The sequence below is a fragment of the Notolabrus celidotus genome, chromosome 22, assembly GCF_009762535.1.
Source record: "Notolabrus celidotus isolate fNotCel1 chromosome 22, fNotCel1.pri, whole genome shotgun sequence".
NCBI classification, from domain to species: Eukaryota; Metazoa; Chordata; class Actinopteri; order Labriformes; family Labridae; genus Notolabrus; species Notolabrus celidotus.
Window position 1 is genome coordinate 13,583,481 of NC_048293.1, and position 22,805 is coordinate 13,606,285.

At 42.0% G+C, this 22,805-nt stretch overlaps 2 protein-coding genes across 7 annotated transcripts in view; one reads left to right on the top strand and one right to left on the bottom strand.

The window, feature by feature from the left end:
* The first annotated feature begins 1,404 nt into the window (after positions 1–1,404).
* Positions 1,405–10,121, top strand: LOC117806094 (thrombospondin-1-like). Its single transcript, XM_034674774.1, has 22 exons — positions 1,405–1,652; positions 1,738–1,821; positions 2,024–2,583; positions 2,671–2,749; positions 2,928–3,017; positions 3,126–3,235; positions 3,574–3,699; positions 4,136–4,232; positions 4,358–4,531; positions 4,626–4,802; positions 4,897–5,070; positions 5,157–5,437; positions 5,523–5,741; positions 5,849–5,956; positions 6,399–6,558; positions 6,669–6,787; positions 6,959–7,193; positions 7,283–7,510; positions 7,600–7,871; positions 7,964–8,061; positions 8,163–8,302; positions 8,394–10,121. The coding sequence occupies exons 2-22, from the start codon at positions 1,758–1,760 to the stop codon at positions 8,399–8,401; spliced, it is 3,519 nt and encodes a 1,172-aa protein (XP_034530665.1). The 5' UTR covers positions 1,405–1,652; positions 1,738–1,757; the 3' UTR covers positions 8,402–10,121.
* A 1,754-nt stretch (positions 10,122–11,875) lies between these two features.
* Positions 11,876–22,805, bottom strand: part of fsip1 (fibrous sheath interacting protein 1) — a 35,501-nt gene continuing 24,571 nt past the window's right edge. For 2 of the 6 annotated variants that reach the window (XM_034674367.1, XM_034674366.1), the window contains exons 10-12: positions 15,423–15,551; positions 15,068–15,196; positions 11,876–12,256 (exon numbers count right to left, since the gene is read on the bottom strand). In XM_034674367.1, coding sequence (XP_034530258.1) covers positions 12,137–12,256; positions 15,068–15,196; positions 15,423–15,551 — 378 coding nt within the window. In that variant the 3' untranslated portion in view covers positions 11,876–12,136. Of the gene's footprint in view, positions 12,257–15,067; positions 15,197–15,275; positions 15,344–15,422; positions 15,552–22,805 lie in introns of those variants that run through there. The other 4 variants (XM_034674369.1, XM_034674368.1, XM_034674371.1 and 1 more) reach the window with 4 other exon arrangements.

Sequence of the window (22,805 nt, forward strand, 5' to 3'; positions counted from 1 at the left end):
GCACAAGTTACGGGCAGTACTCATGACAGTATCCAACGTCCCTCTTGAACTCTGTCTATACTGTAACATAAAAACGTCACACAGACATTGCAAAAATAGTTTCACAACTTCAAGATTCCCTAAAACCACCACTGTCCTTGATTTGACCCACATTGGAGGATCTGAAATCCATTTAAGTAGATACAGATCAAATTTGACTTGGAGCAGCCTCAGATGATTTGTAGCACCTGTGCAAATGTGAAAATATTTTCTTTCTTTTTTTTTTGTGCATTTTAGGTCACTGGATGAAAAGTCATCACATATTGGGCTCTAACAATGACATGAAGGATGTTTTTTCTGCTGTCAAGTGACAAAAAACTGACCAGCAGTAAGGGTATGAAAGGAAAGGCTCTGTATCCAGGGCATGATGAAAGAATATCCTAGAGCTGAATCTGCCCAAGTACATTTACTTCACAAAGTATATAAGTCTACCACGCAGGCTTCTAAGGAAAGTGAATAATTTTTCATGATGTCACTCTGCTCATGGTTTTGCTTTTTTTTTAAATCCATCATTAGCATAGATTAAAATGACCAATCAGACTTAATTTATAATTATAATAATATAATAATTTAGGCCTGCACTTATTTTGAATCAATAAATATGATTTTAAATTGAACCAAACACTGTTTTGCCCTCATATTTAAGATGTCCTCACTCTTATTCAAGTGGACAGCTGGCATCTGAAAGGCCTACTCTAATAAGAAGTTATTTTTAATTACATTTTTACTTTATTAAACCTTTTCAATCTTGTAACAATGCTTTAAGGGTACTTCACACATTTCTAGAACTACATTTTTACACATACATGCAGCAAAGAGATCCAAATTCAAAGCAACCACCAATCACACCTCTCACTCACCCTGAACATATCAAACTTTTACTACTCCCTGAGTCCCCTGGTGGTGAGACGCGGTAAAGCAACATGAGCAGAGCAGTCATGTCTTGCTTTTTGTTATAAATATGAACTGATATTAATACGCCTGTCTGAAATATGGAATATAACTTAATGTTTAGTTTGACTTTTATATCCACTCATAACTAGTTTTATATTACCAGTCTACTGAATTAATTGGCATGCTTCTGTCGGATCATATGAGAAATAAATCTACATATTTTGGGGGATAAAATGACTGCTTTGTAAAATTAAGACTGTTTGCCGAACAATTAAACTTTTATTAGACCGGAAACGACCACGTCTTGGCTCGGGAGCGTGTATGAAATATTTGTCCGGTGATGGAAACTCAGCTCAGGAATGCCTTTTCCCCCTCGGTGTGTGCGTCGCGGATAGTCCTCTGAATGGCTGTGAGGTAAGACAACAAGTCCGTCCCTCTGCGCCGCTGCGATCCCATTGGTGGAGACTGGACTCAGGAATGTCCTCAAACTGTTTAAATAGCAGAAGTATCGATGGGAGAAGTCAGTGGAATAAGTCAAATCCCCGGAATAAAGCCCGGTGAGGAGCTCAAAGAGACTTTGAAACCAATCTTCACCAAACTGAGGAGCTTCTACAGAGGACGAGGAGCATTAAGGGAAGAGAAACAGGAGAAATAACAAGAGAAGAAAGGACTTTTCCTACTTTTTAAAACATTTTTACAGAGGGAGTTTTCATTTAAAGGTTTGTACACTATTTATTTTTATCATTATGAATGGGAAAATGTAGTTTCAATGTGTCCCTAACGTTGTGTTGTTCTTTGCATCAGGGATCACTTGAGATTTCAAGATGATGCTGTGTGGCATCTTTTTGCTGTTGATGCTTTGGAGTTGTGAAGGCGCGAGGTTGGCAGGTGAGAATGGAAAATGTCTCCTTACAGTGCAATGTGAAAAATGTGTTAACTGTATATGCTGGGCTTTATATGCTGGCTTTTGTGTTGTCTCATGTGCGTATTTCTTTGGGAGTTTCTGACTTTCCTTGTGTTTTTACATACACTGTCATTGTATGGGAAAAATAACTGAACAAGGTTTTTCTTTTCTTTCCTCTGACCACAGAGAGCCGAGATGATAACAGTGTGTTTGACTTGTTCGATCTGGCTCGGGTAAACAAGAGACATAATGGAGTGAGTCTGGTCAGAGGCGAAGATCCTTACAGCCCTGCATTCAAAATCTTGAACGCAGACCTGATCCCCCAGGTCCCTGATAGCGCCCTTAGGGACCTCCTTGACTCCATTCAGAATGAGAGGGGCTTCCTCCTCCTCGTCAACCTGAAGCAGGCCAAGAAATCCAGGGGCAGCATTATGACCATTGAGAAGACTGACGGCTCTGGACCCGTTTTCGAGATCATTTCCAACGGTAAGGCAAAGACTCTGGATGTCTTCTTCTCCACTGGGAACCAGCAGCAGCTCGTGTCTATTGAAGATGCAGATTTGGCCACCGGAAGCTGGAAGAACATCACTCTGTTCGTTCAGGATGACCGGGTGCAGCTTTATGTGGGCTGTGAGGAGATCAATGTGTCGGAGCTGGATGTGCCCATCCAGAGAGTGCTGTCTCCAGAGGTGGCTGACATTGCCAAGCTCAGGATTGCAAAGGGAGCTGCCAAGGAAAAATTCATGGTAAGCTCATCAGTGTTGCAGCTTAGATGAAATGAAACATTTTTTGTCTTACTGTGAAAAATCTGACTTATGACTTTTGTCCTTTAGGGGGTGCTTCAAAATGTGCACTTTGTCTTTGGGACAACTCTTGAGGCTATACTGAGAAATAAAGGATGCCAGAGTGGAGGTAAGTCTTATAAATATATAAATCATCACCATGTAGAGCTTAAAAATAAAGAAATGTTGTGATTATTTTGGATTAAGGGGATCTTAATCAGCTGCAAACTATAGAAGTATAAATAAAGATAGAATCAGCTTCAGTGATCAGAAATGAATTTGTCTTCTCTCTTCTTTCCCCCCTGCAGCCGCTTTAACTGATGTCATGACCCTGGACAACCCCGTCAATGGCTCCAGCCCAGCCATTAGGACTGATTACACCGGCCACAAAGCCAAAGGTGAGACCTCTCCTCCCCAAACACACCCAAGTTGTGACTCTGCTCAACAGCTCAGTTGTAAACTTTAAGAGGTTAACTAATTTATTGGACTCTTTTCTCCCCCGTCAGACCTGCAGACTGTCTGCGGCTTCTCTTGTGATGACATCGCCGGCATCTTTAAGGAGCTCAGAGGACTCGGCACGGTTGTTAAACAGCTGTCAAATGAACTCCGCAAAGTGGTAAGCTCAGAGGGCCTTCAGGACCTGCTCTTTTGCCATCCTCATTCACCCCCTCTTTTCCTCCTCTCTCCCTCCTTCCCTCTGCATTCTCAGCGCTGCCACTTGTCACTGGAATTGTAATTACTGGCCAAGTCCTTAATGAGTCCCATGTGAATACACAAATATGTTTGGCTGTCGGTCACATTTGCACTGCTTCGCTAGAGTCAAGCAATGTCTTAATCATGGTGTCAGTCAGTGAATCATTTGTACTGGAACTTTGGCAAAGTGAAAGTTTTCCATCCTCCATCCTGAGCAGCTCCATTCACACTCTGTCTCTCTCTCTTTTTTTTTTTCTCCAGTCTGAAGAAAGTGCGCTGATGAAGAATCAAATAAACATCCACAGTGGCATTTGTATCCACAACGGCATAGTGCACAAGGACAAAGATGAGTGGACCGTGGACGGCTGCACTGAGTGCACCTGCCAAGTAAGTGCTGTCACACCTCCTGGAATGCAACCTTCAAACCTAAAGCAGAAAGCAGCTCAGGGAAGACGTAGAGGTGTTTCCTGTAGCCTCATTTTAATGAAGTGATAATAGTGTTGATGATTGCACCTCCCTTTAAAATCACTTAGCTCCTGTCTGAAAGCCATCAACACGTCCTTTAAACCATGAACACACCAGCATTGGGCCTCACCAGTAACGTCTAGTGAAGGCTGTTCACATGTAGTGTAATTAGTTAGGTGTGAGAAGGAGACTGTTGCTGAGGATAAAGTTTTCTATCAACATAGAGGGAGTGTTATATCCCAGATAAAGATCTCATCATTGGGAAATAAAGCAATTAGTCTTGGAACAGTACCAGTAACCAGTCAACCAGTCAGCTGGCTCATTATACTTGTACTAATTTGACTGTTCCTTTTTCCAGAACTCTGCTACCGTGTGTCGCAAAATCTCCTGCCCTCTGATCCCGTGTGCTAATGCCACCGTGCCTGACGGACAATGCTGCCCTCGCTGTGGACCACGTAAGCACCTTTTTTTTTTTTTACCTGCTGCACCTTTTATCAGATTTCCTTCATTTCTTTCTCAATAGCTTTTCTCCTTAAGGTAACAATCCCTGTACTTTGTTCTCTCCCCCCCAACCCTACAGCGAATGACTATGCAGAGGATGGTTGGTCCCCGTGGTCTGAATGGACCCCTTGTTCGGTGACATGTGGCCGTGGCATCCAGCAGCGTGGACGCTCCTGTGACCGCATCAACAGCAACTGTGAGGGCACCTCTGTCCAGACCCGTGACTGCTACCCCCAGGAATGTGACAAGCGCTGTAAGTCACTCAGTATTCTTCACATGACCTTTGGGATAATAAATATTCTCAGCTTGAGTAATTTGGAAATTAATTGTGCATGTGTTGCTCACAGTCAAACAGGATGGCGGTTGGAGCCACTGGTCCCCCTGGTCTTCGTGCTCTGTGACCTGCGGTGAGGGGGTCATCACCCGGATACGCCTCTGTAACTCTCCAACTCCACAGATGGGCGGTCGGGACTGCCAGGGACAAGGACGTCAAACTGAAATCTGTCAAAAGTCACCCTGTCCTAGTGAGTTCATTGCAGCAGCAAAGTTTGAACTCTTTGATATGAGTGTGTCAAATCAATGAGAAATACTAAATGTTGTTTTTATGATGCTCTTCAGTCAACGGAGGTTGGGGACCATGGTCACCGTGGGACAGCTGCACTGTTACTTGTGGAGGAGGAATCCAGATGCGCAAACGTCTCTGCTCAGACCCCATCCCCAAATATGGAGGAAAGGAGTGTGTTGGTGATGCTACTACATCTCAAGTGTGCAACAACCAGAGCTGCCCTATTGGTAAATATTAAGGATCTACCAAATATTGAAAAAAAAACAGTCCACAATAAATTCCTTCATGGAGTACCTCTTATTTTTCTCTACAGATGGCTGTCTGTCCAGTCCGTGCTTCCCTGGCTCAAGATGCGCCAGCTTCCCTGATGGCTCATTCAAGTGTGGCAAGTGTCCTCTTGGATACAGAGGGAACGGCATCTCTTGCAAAGACATTGATGAGTGCACAGAGGTCCCTGATGCCTGCCATACACATAATGGAGCCCATCGTTGTGAGAACACAGAGCCCGGTTACAACTGCTTGCCTTGCCCTGCACGTTTCTCCGGTCCTCAACCCTTTGGAAGAGGAGTTGAACAGGCAACTGCTAAAAAACAGGTTTGAGTTATTACATACTTGCTCTGCTTGTGGCTAGTAAGTTTGCAGCATGCAGTCTTTTTAACTCTCTGTAATTTCCCCCTAGGTTTGCAAACCTCGTAACCCCTGCCAGGATGGTAGCCACGACTGCCATAAGAATGCAAACTGCATCTACTTGGGCGTGTACTCCGAGTCCATGTACCGCTGTGAGTGCAGGCCAGGTTATGCTGGGAACGGCCGTATTTGCGGAGAGGACACTGACTTGGACGGATGGCCAAACACCAACCTGGTGTGTGTGGAGAACGCCACCTACCACTGCAAGAAGGTAGCCAGACCCCACATGGATAGAAGCACCAAAGACTATTATTATCCATCTGAACTCCATTATTATGATGATTGTCTCCTTAACCGCTCTTTTGTTCCCCTCCATAGGATAACTGCCCCAACCTTCCCAACTCTGGCCAGGAAGATCACGACAAAGATGGCCTGGGTGATGAATGTGACAATGATGATGACAACGATGGGATCCCCGATGATAGGGTGAGTCATCACAGCAATTTATTTTTGTCCCAAACTGAGCTCTACCTCAGAAACCAGACATAGCAATCAGGAGTAGCCATCCTTCCTTTGGGCACAAGGAATGTCAAGTCTCCATGTTTGTGTGCTCCCACCAGAGAGTCACAGTGGAAAGCATGTAGGATAGGAATACTCACATTTGATTCCAAAATAAGGCAGAGTTGAGGACAAGGTGGCTTGTTGCCCATAATTCTTAGCGTGTGGATTTGGAAAGTTGGGGAAGAAAAATGTTGTGGTCAAAATTACCAGCTCACTTCCAGTGGAACATCAGATTTCAGCAGAAGCTAGAAGCAGAAGGGGGAAAAGCCTTTAACAGCAGAGCTTTGTTCCTATAAATATCTCTCCTTTGAGTAATAGCCCATTTCTGAAATCTAATCCTGCTTCTGAAACTTCTTTTCAATCTTAGGACAACTGCCCAAGAGTGTACAACCCTGCCCAGTATGACGCAGACAGGGATGATGTTGGCGATACCTGTGACAACTGTGTGTTTGAGGAGAACACCGACCAAACTGATACTGACAATAATGGAGAGGGTGATGCTTGTGCTGTGGACATCGATGGTGACGGTGAGTGATTTCTAATAATTCCATCCAAGTTTCCTTGAAAGCTTTTCCTCAGCCTCAAAAATCACTTCCTCAGCCCGGGCGACTAAGCTGAATATTTTCTGTCTCAACAGGCATTCTGAATGAAAACGATAACTGCCCATACGTCTACAATGTGGACCAGAGAGACACTGACAGGGATGGTGTTGGAGATCATTGTGACAACTGCCCTCTGGAGCACAACCCTGATCAGGTAAAGCCACATCTCATCCTCCCAGGCGACACAGCTTCACCTGTCAAACTACTGTGTAGATTATCAACAAGGGGCAAAACTGAAGAGCACCTCTCATATTGAGGTGGGGGTAAAAAAAAAACAGCCTGTCCTTGAGAAATCTCATCAAATAGGAATTCTCTCCTCCTCCAGGTGGACTCTGACTCAGATCGCATCGGAGACAAGTGCGACAATAACCAGGACATTGACGAGGACGGCCACCAGAATAACTTGGACAACTGCCCCTACATCCCCAATGCTAACCAGGCTGACCACGACAAAGACGGCAAAGGTGACGCCTGCGACCATGATGACGACAACGACGGCATTCCTGATGACAAAGACAACTGCAGGCTGGCCTTTAACCCAGATCAAGTGGACTCTGATGGTGAGTTGTGTCTCCCTTGTTGTTTTCTTTGTAACGCCTTGTCCATGTTTTCCATTTGCGTGGTTTTAATGTCTGTGTCTTCCTCTCAGGTGATGGCCGTGGTGATGTGTGCAAAGACGATTTTGACCAAGACAATGTCCTGGACATCTTTGATGTGTGTCCCGAGAACTTTGACATCAGTGAAACAGACTTCCGCAGATTCCAAATGGTTCCTCTGGACCCCAAGGGTACCTCTCAGATTGACCCCAACTGGGTGGTCCGGCATCAGGGCAAGGAGCTGGTGCAGACTGTCAACTGTGATCCAGGCATTGCTGTTGGTACGTCCTATCAAAATCAGACTCTGACAGTATATGGAAACAAAGTGAGAGTAAAATCATAATCTAAACTATTTCTCACCTCATTTCAGGTTACGATGAGTTCAGCGCCGTGGATTTCAGTGGAACGTTCTTCATCAACACAGACAGAGATGACGACTACGCTGGGTTTGTGTTTGGCTACCAGTCCAGCTCACGCTTCTACACCGTCATGTGGAAACAGATCACACAAACTTACTGGTCCCACCAACCCACAAGAGCTCAAGGCTACTCTGGACTGTCAATCAAAGTGGTCAACTCCACCACTGGGCCTGGTGAGCATCTGAGGAATGCCCTGTGGCACACCGGAGACACCGCCGGACAGGTGAGGGAACATTCATTAACTCAGGATTCAAGCAATACTGAAACAATGTTTAACAATGTTCACACTCTAACCTTCATGTTTGATCCTTTCAGGTGCGCACTCTCTGGCACGACCCAAAGAACGTTGGCTGGAAGGACTTCACTGCCTACAGATGGCATCTGACACACAGACCTAAGACTGGACTTATTAGGTGAGTTTAAAACCTACCAAGCAATCCGTGTCAACAGTTCCATGTCTCCTCCTTCTGATTTATTTGGAAATGAGCTAATGTGAGTTCATTGTCTCTTTTAGGGTGGTCATGTATGAAGGCAAGAGAATCATGGCCGATTCTGGAAACATCTACGACAAGACATACGCAGGTGGACGACTAGGCTTGTACGTCTTCTCTCAGGAGATGGTTTACTTCTCAGACCTCAAATATGAATGCAGAGGTAAGCACATCAGTGATGATTCAGTATTTCAGAAAGAGTGGCCTTCACATGCCAGACTTGATTTCTAACAATGTTTCTTTAATTCTTTCAGATACATAATCGGACCACAGAGACTTCCAGACAGAATCAGCCTGTCAATATGAGTATTTAAAACAAGACCTGGATCATCATCTCTTTAACCCTTTCTTTTGAAAACTGCACATTCAGAGGAATGACGAGCAAGTGAGCAAGCATGAGGAGATCTGACCTCTGGACTCAAAGCCAAATGAAAGTTTAATGATAATTCTGCACCACTGCACCAAACTCAAATATGAGCGCAGCTCTGCTCAGAGGAAATTGGCCCTCTGACTTTGATCTGCATTGAAAGGGGGCTGAATTTAATCGCTTTGCACACCTGAACTGTTGTTGGTTTTCCTCTGCGGATGAGGGACCAAAGGAAAGACAGTTCCATGTTTTTTGATTATTTTTTAATTCCTTTTTTGAGCATTATTATACATCTGCTGTGGACTCAAAGATACTTGTGTAAGTGTGAAGTGTGAAGGCAGTGGGAGAACTTTCATAGGCTGGGGTGATGACACCCGTTGAAGGAACTGTTGAGGGACCACGGACAGTATGGACTGACTGATACTATCAAAGAGAGTGAATGGTGTTTGTGTGTATGTGCATGTGTGTCACCCAACAAGCATAGTTAAGAAGTCAAGTGCATTATTATTTTTTTTTTAATTGGTTCCTTTAAATGACTGCCCAACCTTCTTTAAAGCAGATCTGCACATGCATGGTCTTGTATTTAGCCAAGGCTTAGGGCTGGCCCGGAATATTCGTCTTCTCAGGAAAAAGCACAAGAGGAAACAAGGAGAGCACAAAGTTCAGGACAGCACAGGGCCCCAAAGCAGAGACACTTAACACTGCTTTGGAAAAGTAATTATTATCAAATATCTTGTAAATATCTCAGACAGTTTCAAGGGATGTGAAGATTATGGGCCAGTCTATTTCCTGCCACCAGAAAACCTATGCAAGTATAGCTGTCTTTATTTACTTATTCATCATAGAGGATGTTATTGTCGCTCATCTTTGCTTCTTGCCAGCTTACAATGTCGTCAGCAACCTATTACAAACATCTCAAATTAGAATCCCCTAATGGCAAGAAAACGTAAATAATAGACACCACTTACAGTAAGTCTAGATATTCTGCTTGTACAGTGTGCATGACTGGTGTGCCTGAGCTTGTGTGTACATTTATGACGAGGGGACATCAAAAGAAACCCTTTATGTACAAATATTACCTCATTAATTCTTCTTGTATTGAGGCCAGCAATACACAAGAATCACTTGTCTTTGCAACAGAGTATAAATTGGTTGGCTTCTCTTTTCTTTTTTTTTTAAACGCAAGACTTTTTCATCCTTTATATGCTGTATATAAGATATTTTTGTAGTGAAAGAAGCCCAAACAGGAACGTAAAGGAATTAAAAGAAATGTTATCTTGACTTGTTTTGTGCTAAATGTTTTTCCTGTGCATTTTTTGATAAATTATTATGTTTGTTTTATGTTGAGGTTATTTCATTTGTGTAGATATATGCTATTTAAATAATTTATCTAGAAGCGTAGCCTCATATGGAAGCGTTTCTGTCTGTATAAACTTATTTGCACACTGACACGAGGATGTCTTTGTTAATTTTGTTTTTTGTATGTGTCTTTTTTAAATAATAGTGAAGCTTTTCTATAAACTTTGTACTATAGTTTCTACTCAAAGTGCTGTTTATACTCCGACCTGGTATTTTGTAATGTCAAGTGAACAATAAACACTTCAGGAAAAAACAATCTATGTTGCTTGGTATCTTCATTGTGGCATACAAATGGTTAAAAAGCAAAAGAAACAAAGAACTGAACTTCCTTCTCAGCAACTTTTTGACATCATATCTCCTTTGATTGAGGCAAAAGGATCCGAGCCATGCTGTGTCAAGCAACTGGAATCTATTAGTTGAGTTGAGTGAAGCCTTGGAGAAAGGGAGTATCCTTGGGACTCATAAGCAGGAAAACACGACATGAGGTATAACCCACTTAAACAGCGCATCCAGATCTGGTTACATATTACACAGGCCTCTCCTTACACCTTCAAACAACAGCTCTCCACGTGAGAGGTAGACAGAAGGAATTCAGCAGAGCACTGAGGGAGTGAACTTAAGTTATAGCCCTGCTCTGATTTCACCAGTGAGACTGTGAATTGAAATTTCAAAGTTCCCCAAAAAGTGTCTCAATAAAACTTGTCAAAGTGGTGAGTCATCCACAATAGGACCCTTGAAACAGTACATCATGCTAATTGAGCTGTTTCACAGGGCCAGAAAGAGCTGTAATCTCAGGCACCAGTGAGGCTTTCAGCCAGAAAAGCCAGACAGTCTCAGTATGCCGCAGGTCTCCTTACATTAGAAGTGACCTCATTCTTACCATACTGAGCTCACCGAGTTTCCATTCTCCCAAACAAGTGGTATATCTACCATAATGACATTACACTGTCAATTGCACAGATGGCATTTGTATAAAGGACAGAAATGCTACACATGCTGCAAATGTGGTTAAGAATCAAAGACTTAAAGAATTAGGAAGGTTTTTATCTGGTGGGGTCTGTCAGAAAATGGCTCGCGTGCAGTCTGTTGGACTTGTGCAGAGGTGTCTGTTTAGATTCCCTGACAGATAGTGCTGCAGCTCTCACTGATAGCAGAGCTCTGGTTTGGAGGGTTTGACCCTGAAGGCTCACCTGGCCGATGTGCTTTCAGTCCAAAGGAATGTGGGATAATTCCTACCATTTACACGGGGTCAGCATGCATGGGTGGGGTGAAGAGTGAGACGAACAGGCCCGTAGGTGTCCAGTGCCAGGAGAGAGGACAGGCCGGACCTCTAGGCTGGGGTCAGCCAGGTGCAGACTAGCTACTCTCACTGTGCAAGCAGGAGCGAAGAGGACTCGTGTCAACAGCTTTTTAAAGTCTTCTTAACAAACCAAACAGCATGAATCTCAAAGCTGGTGCTCTTTTGTAAGCGGGGGTCACGTTTCTTTGAATAAAAATGAGGAAAAAAGTAGTCACACAGGGTCCAGTTTCAGGAGATCCTGATAATCTGACCCACTCTGAAGCAGATCACCTATAGAGGCAGGAATGAAAGGAATGCTCAGAGCTGAGCCTGTTCGGCTATCACTCCAGTGGGGCCGACACCATCCCTCTTTCCTCACCAGGAGCAACCAACACTGGATGCGTGAACTCACACCACAAAATGTGATGTATCATATTTTAAAGAAAGGGAGAAGTGTTCAGACTCCACCAGACAGACCTGCAGCTGTCGGCTGAGTGTTTATGTGTTCAGTAGAACATTCTGTGGCCACCGTACCCGGCTATTACACTTAATGACAGCAATTTTCTGTTCTTGTATATGATACTTGGGTTAATACAAAGGGTGGCCCTGCTGCTCAGCTTCCTCATGCAGAGCCATTAGCACAAATAAAAACAATGGGATGCTATCCAGCTGTATAGTGTAAACCAAGAGACCAATTAGAATAGAAAATCACAGTTATTTCAAACAGTTCGGACATGTGCCAAAAGGTAGATTTATTTCTTTTTCAGATTCTAAATCAGATGTTCAGGATTATTTATATTACTTTACATAAGAACAGGCTGTCATAGATACATAAATCTGAAAGCACTTCAGACTAGTCTGTTACAAGTGTTTAGTATAAAATATATTTTGTGATCATGAAGTTGTCTCTTATTTCATGATATTTAAATCAAGTAGTTGACATCCCAGCAGTAGTAGGATAACCTTCTGACAGGCATCCTGACAGCAGGACTTCAGATGTGGTCTTCTTTAGGGTCTCTTTGCATCTCTAGATCCTGGATCCAGCTCTCCGCCAGCTCACATTCATCCAGCAGACTAAGTAACTGCTCCTCAGCGAGGCCTGGTGACTCAATCTGCAGGGAAACACAAAACAATACATATATGATTTAGAGTTAAACTTGAAGATTACCCAGCTTTTTTTGTTTTTACTGATCAACTGTTTAAATACTCCATTCTGATTGGTCTAAACCCCATGACAAGTAAATGGCAATTAATTCTGAATAGCAAGGGTGACGCCAGAGACAAACAAATCACACAAGTCATATCAAATCAATCTGAGGAAAGGAGTTCCAACATCTCTCCCTGTTGGCACTGAAGAAAGCAAATTAGCATTGTTAGTTAAACGGTAGGCTATACAACAAGGATGATATTTTTAATATTATCTTTAATTTATTTGTGGTACAGGAAAGTATATATTTGTGGTAATGGCAGACCAGAGAGAGGAGGAAAACATTGCAGAAACTAAAGAGGGATGTTATAACACATAAGGAGCTGAGTGAAAGATCCGTCCACCAAACTGAAGAATAGAAGCAGCCACGGTGTCATGTCTTAGTTTACTTTTAGTGATTTTTGATTACCTGTGTTACTTTCTACATGTACCTTGTGTTTCAGTCTTGTTTCCTCCCTGTGTATTCTGTTTGTTATAAGTTGACATTATGTCTCCCTTGTGGTTTTAGTGTTTTGTGTCTTGTGTTGTCTTCCCTGTGTGTGAAGAGTTCCCTGTTTTATTTTTGTGGTTTTCGCTCCCTGTGTTTCTAGTTTGGTTTTACTTCCTGTGTTTTCCCTCCCTTTTGATTGTCTTAACCTGTGCCTTGTTGTTCTCACCTGTGCCCCCTTACTCGTTACCCAGTGTGTGTGTGTGTGTGTGTGATCTGTGATGTGTCTTCCTGTGATTCCTGTGTTCCTAGTGTTTTTAGTTTGAAGTAAGTTTTTGTTTTATCTCAGTTTTAGTTTATTCAATCATTTGATTTAAATCTGCACATGGGTCTTTTCCTGAACCTTGACACACAAACTGCAACATGGTGTGGACTTTGGGTGGATATATTGACTTCATCATGAAAGTTTAATGTTAATTCGACTGGAAAGGAGGCGAATACGAATACCATTGTCATAGAAGTGCTATCAAAAGTGAAATCTGAGGGGCATTTTTTTATCTGCATGAATAAATGATCAAAAATTCAATCATCTTTCAGTCAATACTTAGCATCAGCTTGTTTATATTTTCAGTTGACAACCCCAACATGAAGAGGGGGATTCCAGGTTACATTTCACCTAACCACCCGCTCACTACCCTACATTTTACATGTTAAGATGAAATGTATTGAAAAGCCTACATACACTATTTTATAGAATATCAAGCATGTACAGAAGACCTCTGACAACATGTTGGTATTGCTTTAAAAGTGACGACAGAATATTATTCAGCTTAACCGCTCTTATCTTCCAACACCCTCCCTACATTTTTTCCCATTTCAAACACCCTGTACTGGATTTAAAAGTCAGTTCTTGACAAATCCAGACAATGTGTTGTATTAACGCATGACCTGTGATAACAGTGGCAGTTCATAATAATATACTTCACCACTGCGGCCTTCCCCTGTGCCTAGTTGGAAGCAGTCCGGGAAAAAAAACGCTTCCAGTTGGATATAGCTGTTGTTTTTGTACTGATAAGTCGGATTCCTCTCAGGCAGCGCTCTGGGAGTGCATGTGAGTTCAAGAAGAGACGCCAACCTTCTTAAACTAGGTTATGAGGAAACATGTCTAAATGAACATATTTTCATAAGAGTGATGTGGCAAGAGCAATTTCTGATATCAAATTCTTTGGCCATGTAAACCTTTAATCCTCTTTCTTTATATTAATAAGGGGAGACAGGACTAATTTACCTATGCACAAATGCTCATATACAATTGCCTTCTTTGAGTGTGAGAACGCAGTACTTTATTTAGACAGCTGCGACTCAACAGTCAATTTGTTCCAGTAATATCAACTCATTACCTTTCATGACACGAGCATTAAGCCAAAAACGTGTCCAGGAAAGCTAGACCTTACTTGTCTGGATTGTATAGTAATCACAATCTTCATTCTTTCAACGTGCCATAGTGAAACTCGTGTTTCTAGTTGTAATACCACACTGAAATGAATGTCCATGACCTTAAAAAACTGATGTCCTGATACACTCCTTTGATCATGCAGCTTTGATCATGATGCGAGTCGTAATGCCACGTTATTCATTTTTTTCTATGGGCCATTTGGGGGCAATGTAAAAACTGTATACTCAACAATGATATCACCAATGAGGCTGAAGTGTTAAAAAATGTATACACAAATCGAGAGGATAAGAAGCAACATTATCAGCCCATTCAAAGTCCAACTGGTCTTGGCAGGAGAGTAAACTAGTATATCTTAAAAACTATCTTTGAGATATACAACAACACAAATACAAAGTTCAGTCTGATTTCAAATTAAACATTGTTTTTATTTTTAAATTACAAACTAGCATACATGCATTTATAACTGGTATTAAAATTTTGTCTCATCCCAGGTACTCTTTCTTCAAACAGAGTATTTTTTCCGTGCAGTTTGTTTTCTATTCTTCACCACATCCCGCTGAGTCTCTTGAGACAAAATCACATTCCTGTCTCTCGTCTATCCGCACTTACTGCTGCTAATACTCTTCATCGATCATCTATTCCTCCTCTGAACACAGACCACCCTCTGAAACTCCTCAACCCCTTGCCAAGTCCAAGTTGCCGACATATATCTCTACCACAGTCCTGTCTGTGTTCGGAGTAATGTAATGACACCCCCTGGGTCATGGCAGGTTAGGCTGTGTTACTCCTTTATGACCCCCACAATAACCCAGAAGCTGCACATCATCTCCTACCTCTGGATAGGAAGACCAAAGGCAGCAGGGGCACATTCCAGCGTGGACGCACCCTGCAGCGCTGCATGTTGTTGTCCTTTGACATGCATGTAGCAAGATCTGGCCTTTAGCTATGGACTTGACCTTCACCTTTAAAATTGCAAAGAAAATAGAATTATGTCTGGTGTGCTTACTTTTGCAAATGCATGTGATTATAAAGGTATTTTACCTTTCATGATTACTCCACACTTAGTTTTAAAAGCGATAACTCAGATCCCATTTGCAAAGGACTTTTTTCTGCAATATATGGAACAAACATAATTGAACCATTACTGCAGATTTGGACGTAAAGCACAAAAAATGACTGATCACTTACGTGCATGTCAGTGTTTCGGTGCTCATAAATAGGGCAATAAAGAAGTGCCCCACCAGCCTGAGCATTAACGGCCACAAATGCTTCTAACCAGCACCAGCCGGCTGGATGGGAACTACAACTCCGACTTTCCTACAGAGAGGACAGAGCAGAGATTGAAGAAAGAGAGTGTTTTTACTGCTGTGACAAAATGCTGCAGCTCTTTAAAGCGGGTTGACCCCCAGTGCCCTTAATACAAGAGAGGCCAAGGGTGTCTGAGGGTGACTGATCTGTGTTTTCCTGTCTGACTGTTTGTCTGAGCCAGTTGAACTGAAGTGTTACATCTACTTTAGTTATTACAGTCCAGCGCTGCCCAGCAGACAGCACTTTTATTTCAGTAACCAAGAGAGCATAAAACTGTGAGTACAGAAAGAGCTGTCCAAAGAAAATACATGATATGTTTGAATGAGGTGGTTCCAGACAGTTCCTTTCTTTAAATGAGGTTATCAAAGAGACAGGAACAATGTCAGTCTGGTTTAAAGTGCATAAACACTGCGTATCTATCAGCCTGATTCAAAAAGGAAATGGATGAACAGGAGAAGAGGAAACTTGTGTCAGCATTGGACAAGCTTTTGTTTTCAAGCTGCCATGAGTGGTTTTGTGCAGGCGTCCTGTGTGAAAGATGTAAATACAAAAAAATCAAGGTTTATTTTTTGGAGACCACTGCTCAGTCAAAGGAGACATGCAGCTGTGTGAGCGGCAAGACTTGAGGCTGGTTTTGGAGTTTCACCCAGACATACATCTTCTGGCATAAACATGTGAAATACAAGCTGTAAGTGGAAAATCTATGGACTCACTTGCCACTGACAAAATTAGGGCCTTTGACAGATCTATGGAAAGCATTCACTAGCATTGACTTCACAACTGAGGGATAAAATTACAGAGAAAAAAGTGGGTGCAGGTATTGATTAGGAAAATGTGCTCAGCAAACATGATGTTCGGTTCTTTGAAAGCATCGAATCAACTGCAGATTATTTAACTGCTGCCATGAGCTGTTCTGAATACTTTCACCCACTTGTTTAAACGGCAACCCCTCATCCAGGAACTCACTTAGACACCGTTGCTCATGAGCCAGACTAATTATTAGAAAATTATCAATTATATCACGAGTGAATGATCCAAAAAATGATAAGAAAAGTATTTGCCCTGCGCAGATAAATTCAAGGTTTACATCGTTCACCGGTGACATTGTCAGACTGGTTTTTATTTTGCTCCCTGACCTGGTATCATGACCCAGCAGGCGCTCTGTATTTTTCTAAGTGTGGCCTGTTGTCACAGTAACTTGGATAGAAAGTGTAAAGCAAACCCTGGGTCACTATCATATTTAGCAGCTCTTATAGGTGCAGTCCCTCTTGAATAGTGCAATGCTGTTCGTCACTGCACTCGCCTTCCCTGTGGATTTGAGTCGAACAATTGTGACAGTGAGGTCAGAGAGTTTTTCACCCTCAAGACAGGCAACTCAGGTTCCTTGCTTACAAACAACAGCAGCATCTTTGAATCCCCAACCTTTGCTTTATCATCATGGTCACTGTCTGGTATCATTTTCCCTCCTGCAGATCAATATGACAACATGTAAACTGTTGAGCCCTCCAGCTATATGCTCTACAACAGACCACCACCTCTGCACAGCTTACTGTTGGCTCCTGTACACGCAGAGAGCGGGACCTGATTACTACAAACGTGAGCTGCTCAGCTTTCAAAGTCACTGACTTCAGACACATACCTCAGCTCTATCGGCCCCAGACCCAGGGGCCAGTTCTCCTCTATTATATTAAGGAATTTGATTCATTACACTAGATGCTTATATTCAAATGTTCAAGCCGACTTGCCATACAAACTTTTTGTTTTTGTACACTAACGACAAGTGAAGCATTGAGGTCAAAGAGAAAAATCATATCCGTCAAATGTCAGATAATGTAGTTAATATAGATTGTTGGCCCCAGGGAGATTCTAAGTTACTCTGTAAATGTCAGTGACTTCTGGCTGAATCCCAATCTCCTCACTTTACCCTATAATTTCATGCATGACTCCTTGCACATGTACTTTAAAAAAATAAAGATATAATGTTCACGTGCACCTTACTTAGTTTAAGCTCGAGTTGATGTGACTGGCCATAATCAAACCTAAATGAAAAATAGAGTAAATTTACACATGAAGCATGAGCTTACAGAACAGCCTAGGTAGCTATCTTAAGCCTGACTTGCTCTTGTTAGCAGGCTAATTTCTAGTTATAGATGTATTCTAAATCTAGCTAGCTACATTCTCTTTCTAAATGAAAAAAATAAGATAATAAAGCAGCTTCTAAAAAAAAATAGGAAGGGAAGGTTGGGGGAACAACTGTTCTCTTAAGCTACAAAGCTCTATGATGTACCTGTTGGGGAACATAAAATAAAGCCCGGGGCATGGTACTCTTTTAAAGCTAGGGTTGGTAGTCACTGAAAACTAGCATGAATTTGAATGTAGCATTTCCTTAGGACACCGTATAACCCCGACCCCCCTTCCCGCAGAGCTCCTCCAAAACAACGCCCGCTCACATACACGAGCGCCACTGCTTCGCCACCGTATGATTGTGACTGATTCAAAATCAGTCCTCAGCACATGGTTTGTGTTTTGCACTATGTCAACTCAAGTCTCACTCAGCGGTAAGAAAACACCATAACATTATCATAGTGAAGGTTAAAAACACAAACAAACATGAAATGTACGCGCAGGAGGCGGGCAGAACGACAGGACGGGATTTGATTGGTTTCATATTTTGTCTCCTGATGGCAGAGATTGGTTGGTGTTTTCCCAGGTTTACTCCGGCTGTAGATAGCAGCTTTTTTTTCACTATTTTTTTAAGAACAGATTATGTATTGATTGCCATCAGGACATAAAGATCATTTTAACCATTTTGTTAAAGCTGCTGTGAGGAACTTTTGTTTTGTATCGATTCTGGCGCCCCCTTGTGGACAAAGTGATACCTCTCATCTCTTGTCCTATACATGCAAAAGTAGTGTTTTCAACAAAAACCTCATCCTGTTGTCTTTTAACAGTCAACTTTATCAGGCAATGTGATTATTTTCCATAAAAACAGTCAAATAAAGGCAGTTTCTGAAGCGAGATGTTCATCATCTGGTCTGACACCTACCCCCCCAGGGCGGTTTCGGGCATTAAAAATGACAACAGAGAAGGTGGCAGTGTTGCTGCTGATGGTCTTGTTTGCTATTGAAGATCATAAAGAGGCATCGGTATAATTTTTAGTCTGTTTCTCAGCCAGTTCAAAACTCCTCACAGGGCCTTTAAGTACAACAAAAAGTGTATCTAAATCTGACTACTGTACCAACCCCAGCTTTGAAGGAAAAGGTGGGTTTTTATCTCACCTAAATCAACATAACCTAATAAACATAATAAATAAAAGCTAGGCCTGTAAAGAGGTCAACTTTATATAACTCTATTTAAGAAAATAAAAAGCCTAACAAAATTATCATGAGTACTCTTGTATCTCTTAGTACCTCATACAATGATACAAAAGGGAGCTTTAAAGGGTGGTTCGGTCAAGATAATGAAATCCAAAGGGAAATAGAAAAGCGATGCTCAGTTAATTGAATACAAAGCAAAACAAACTGAACCTTAATCCCCTGTAACACCAGAGCACATGGTCTGCTCCAACAAGCTTGCCTTGGCCTTGTGCTCAAACCAGGAAGTGCCATTCCCCAGAGTCAGGTAAGTCAAAGACAAAACAACTATTAGGAAAACAGATTAAAGTAAAACATGTGCACACTTTGTTTGAACAATATAAGATTACATGCAAAAAATTAAATAAACCAAACTGTGTTAATTGGGTGATTGGTAAATTAAAAAAAACACGTGTTGTTCGGAAACAGATGAGGTGAGAGTGTGGCTGAAGGTGAGACCAATATGTGGCCTTGACCATCAGAGTACCACACAGTGGAAGTTACATCTTGACTCTAACTATATCTATACTAGCTCTCAATTGAAGTAATGAAACCCAACTCTGAGGTTGATGGACCCAGTAGGCATTTCCAGATGTAAGTCCAAAAACAGTTTAATCTCCATTTAAAACAAGAAAAATAGCTGCAGATACTTGAGTATCTGGATAATTTATTTTCAATTGATGGAAAAACAAAATAACTTTTTTTCTGAGAACTAAAAACAGACTGAGCTGCAGTAAACAGAGCAGTGCACACCCATGCTCACATGGTTCTATGTTGCCTTGCTTAAAACCCCTCTTACTTTGACACATTAAAGAAACATCTCATAGAGTAATATATTCACAGTATTTCCCTTGGATCAATATGTTATAATCACTCACCTAAAGTGTACAGCTAACTAATTTAACTACCCTTAAAAGAAATGTCTTCAGATTTGAGGGCACGGCTGTTTTTTAACAAATGCATGTTGGTTCAACACATTTCTACAATTCAAATCCATCTGCTATTATCTGTTATGAACTGCAGACACAGACTATACAATGTCCTCATTTCACTGGGAACATAAGGGTGACCTTGTGCAAAAAGACAGTGTACAATTACCAACAACATACCACAAATACCCAATCTTTATAAGAAAATCATTGATGGCAAAGAAAAGGAGTGCATTTAATTCTCTGCCACTGCTTTTAATCAGTGGCAGAGGAAAAACAGAGACTATTGTGGGGAACCCTTTTTGTTGAATCGTTTCTATTTCATGAGATCAGAAAGAGGGAAAACAAAAGCAGACAGCGTGACAAGCCAGAGGCTAACAGCCAAGACATGGATGGGATGAGGTAGAGGAGAGTGATGGCTCCCTCTTTTCTTGTGAACCTACCTGGCCTTCTGTGGAAGGACTCACTCATAGCAAATTTAATTTGGGAATCCTGGTTAACCTCAAAAGTCTGTTTGATAAACAATGTTTGCCTGATTGGCTCTATCAGTTCAACATAATCCAGTGGGAAATGGGTTATCTCTTCAACTTTTTCCTTTTACTGTATTTCGAAATCAATGCGTCATGAAAGGAGCACACTGACCTCACTTTGTTACAGTAAAACATTTGGACAATGTCAGAGGTGTTTCCTTGGCAAAGAGATTCATTTCACAGGAACAAGGTGTTGTTTGGACTAACAGAAAGTAGAACGGAGATGACGCACATCACAGGTTTCAGATCTGAATCCAACATGGCAAAGCTTTTGTAAAAATAAATCACTGCGAGAGGGTAAATCAGGTAGATCTCTATTCAAACACTTGAATTCTTATCATCACACACTTCTTCAATCAAACTGAAGTGGAGCAGAAAATTTGTAGCCACTGCTGCCATAAACTGGTGGCAGTAACCTTTTGGATATTATTGGGTCGAACACTGATTAGCATACTTCCAAAAGAGAACAATTATATCCAATCAGTCCTGGCAGTATTTGTGGAGACACTGCACTCCTGAAAGAAAACGTTTCAACACAAAATGTGATGACACGCCAAACTCTTCTTTAACTTTCTTATCTGGAATTAAGGAAAAATACAATAACTCTTTAAACTAAGAGAAACAGCAAACTAATCCCCTGTCGTGGTGAAGAGAGAGCTGAGCCAGAAGGCAAAGCTCTCAATTTACTGGTCAATCTACGTTCCCACCCTCACCTATGGTCACGAGCTGTGGGTAGTGACCGAAAGAACGAGATCGCGAATACAAGTGGACGAAATGAGCTTTCTCTGCAGGGTGGCTGGGCTCAGCCTTAGGTGAGGAGCTCAGACATCCGGGAGAGGCTCAAAGTACAGCCGCTGCTCCTCTGGATCGAAAGGAGCCAGATGAGGTGGTTCGGGCGTCTGGTCAGGATGCCTCCCGGACGTATCCCTGGGGAGGTGTTTCGGGCATGTCCGACTGGGAGGAGGCCACGGGGAAGGCCCAGGACACGCTGGCGAGACTATGTCTCTCAGCTGGCCTGGGAGCGCCTCGGTATCCTCCCAGAGGAGCTGGTGGAAGTGGCCGGGGAGCGGAGTGTCTGGGCTTCCCTGCTGAGGCTGCTGCCCCCGCGACCCGGACCCGGATAAGCGGAAGAAGATGGATGGATAGATGGAAACAGCAAACCAACGCTCTGTCCAGAGTTTCAAAATGAGGCCTCTAAAGCTAACCTCTAAGTTGACTTTAACAATGGTGATGTGGGGGGTTACATACTTTGAAATCTTTTGTAGAAACATAAGCCAGGGGAGTTGATCTAAAAGTTTACTTTGCTACGGTGCAAACATTTATCTGAGATGTTATAGAGAAGTGTGGGCTGATAGAATACTTGTTGTTTTTAATAGCTGTATTCACAAATGCATAAAACTCCCCAAAACATTCACAATTTCAGGGTGTGTGTCATGTTTTGGTTTATTCTCAGCTATATTTTGTAGAATTTTCTCCCAGTGGGTTACATTAAGTTTTTAATTCCTGTGTTTTCCCTCCATTTTGATTGTCCACACCTGTGCCTTGTTGTTCTCACCTGTGTCCCCTTACTCGTTACCCACTGTGTGTATACAGTCACTGTGTTTCCTCTCTTCTTGTGTGACGTCAAGCCTTAGCTGAGTGTTCCTGTGTTCCCAGCGTTCTTGGGTTTCCTGGATTTTGTTTGAATTACATTTTTGTTTATTAAATCTTTCTTTTTAATGAATCTGCATTATGGGTCCTACACCTTTTGTTTGCCTTTCCCTGAAACATGACAGGGTGAGCTGCAAGGGAGATCACAAACAACCAGAATTTTCACCCTAACTTCACAAGTACTTTTTCCTGGCAGCCTGCTAGCAAAATATCTAGGATATTTGGGAGTTGGGAGAACAAGTCAGTTAGATAAGTTATCAATATTATGTGTAATATATGTCGCATCTAAGCTGTAACGACCCTGATGCATGTCCTGCCTACAAAGACCCCATTGACCCCCAATACACACACACACACACACTCCTTGTCTGGCAGGGAAGACTTCACACTGTGTGCATGTGTTCACAACTTTTGAAAATTTTGAGGGCAGGGTTCTGGAAATTTTTGAAAAATGTCAGAAGTGCTTGTGTGAGAAACTGAAATAATTAAAGCATGTAACTCACCTAAAGTGAACCTCTGCATAATTTTGACATTTCTCTCTGTGTAAAAAAACATCAAACAAAAGTAGATACAAAGTGTTGGGTGGGGTAGATGTTTGACATACTTCTGAGTCGTGGAGAGAGCCAGACAAGAGCAATGAAGAGGTAATAAAAATGAACTAGTGGTTGCATCTGAGGATAAACTGCTTTACTTAAAATGAACAAACTGATTCACATCAAGATAAAATAAAACCTTAATGGTTTCAAAAACTGATCTCCTCTTGATTAATTAGCACGTCTAATACACCAGAGAACTATGCAG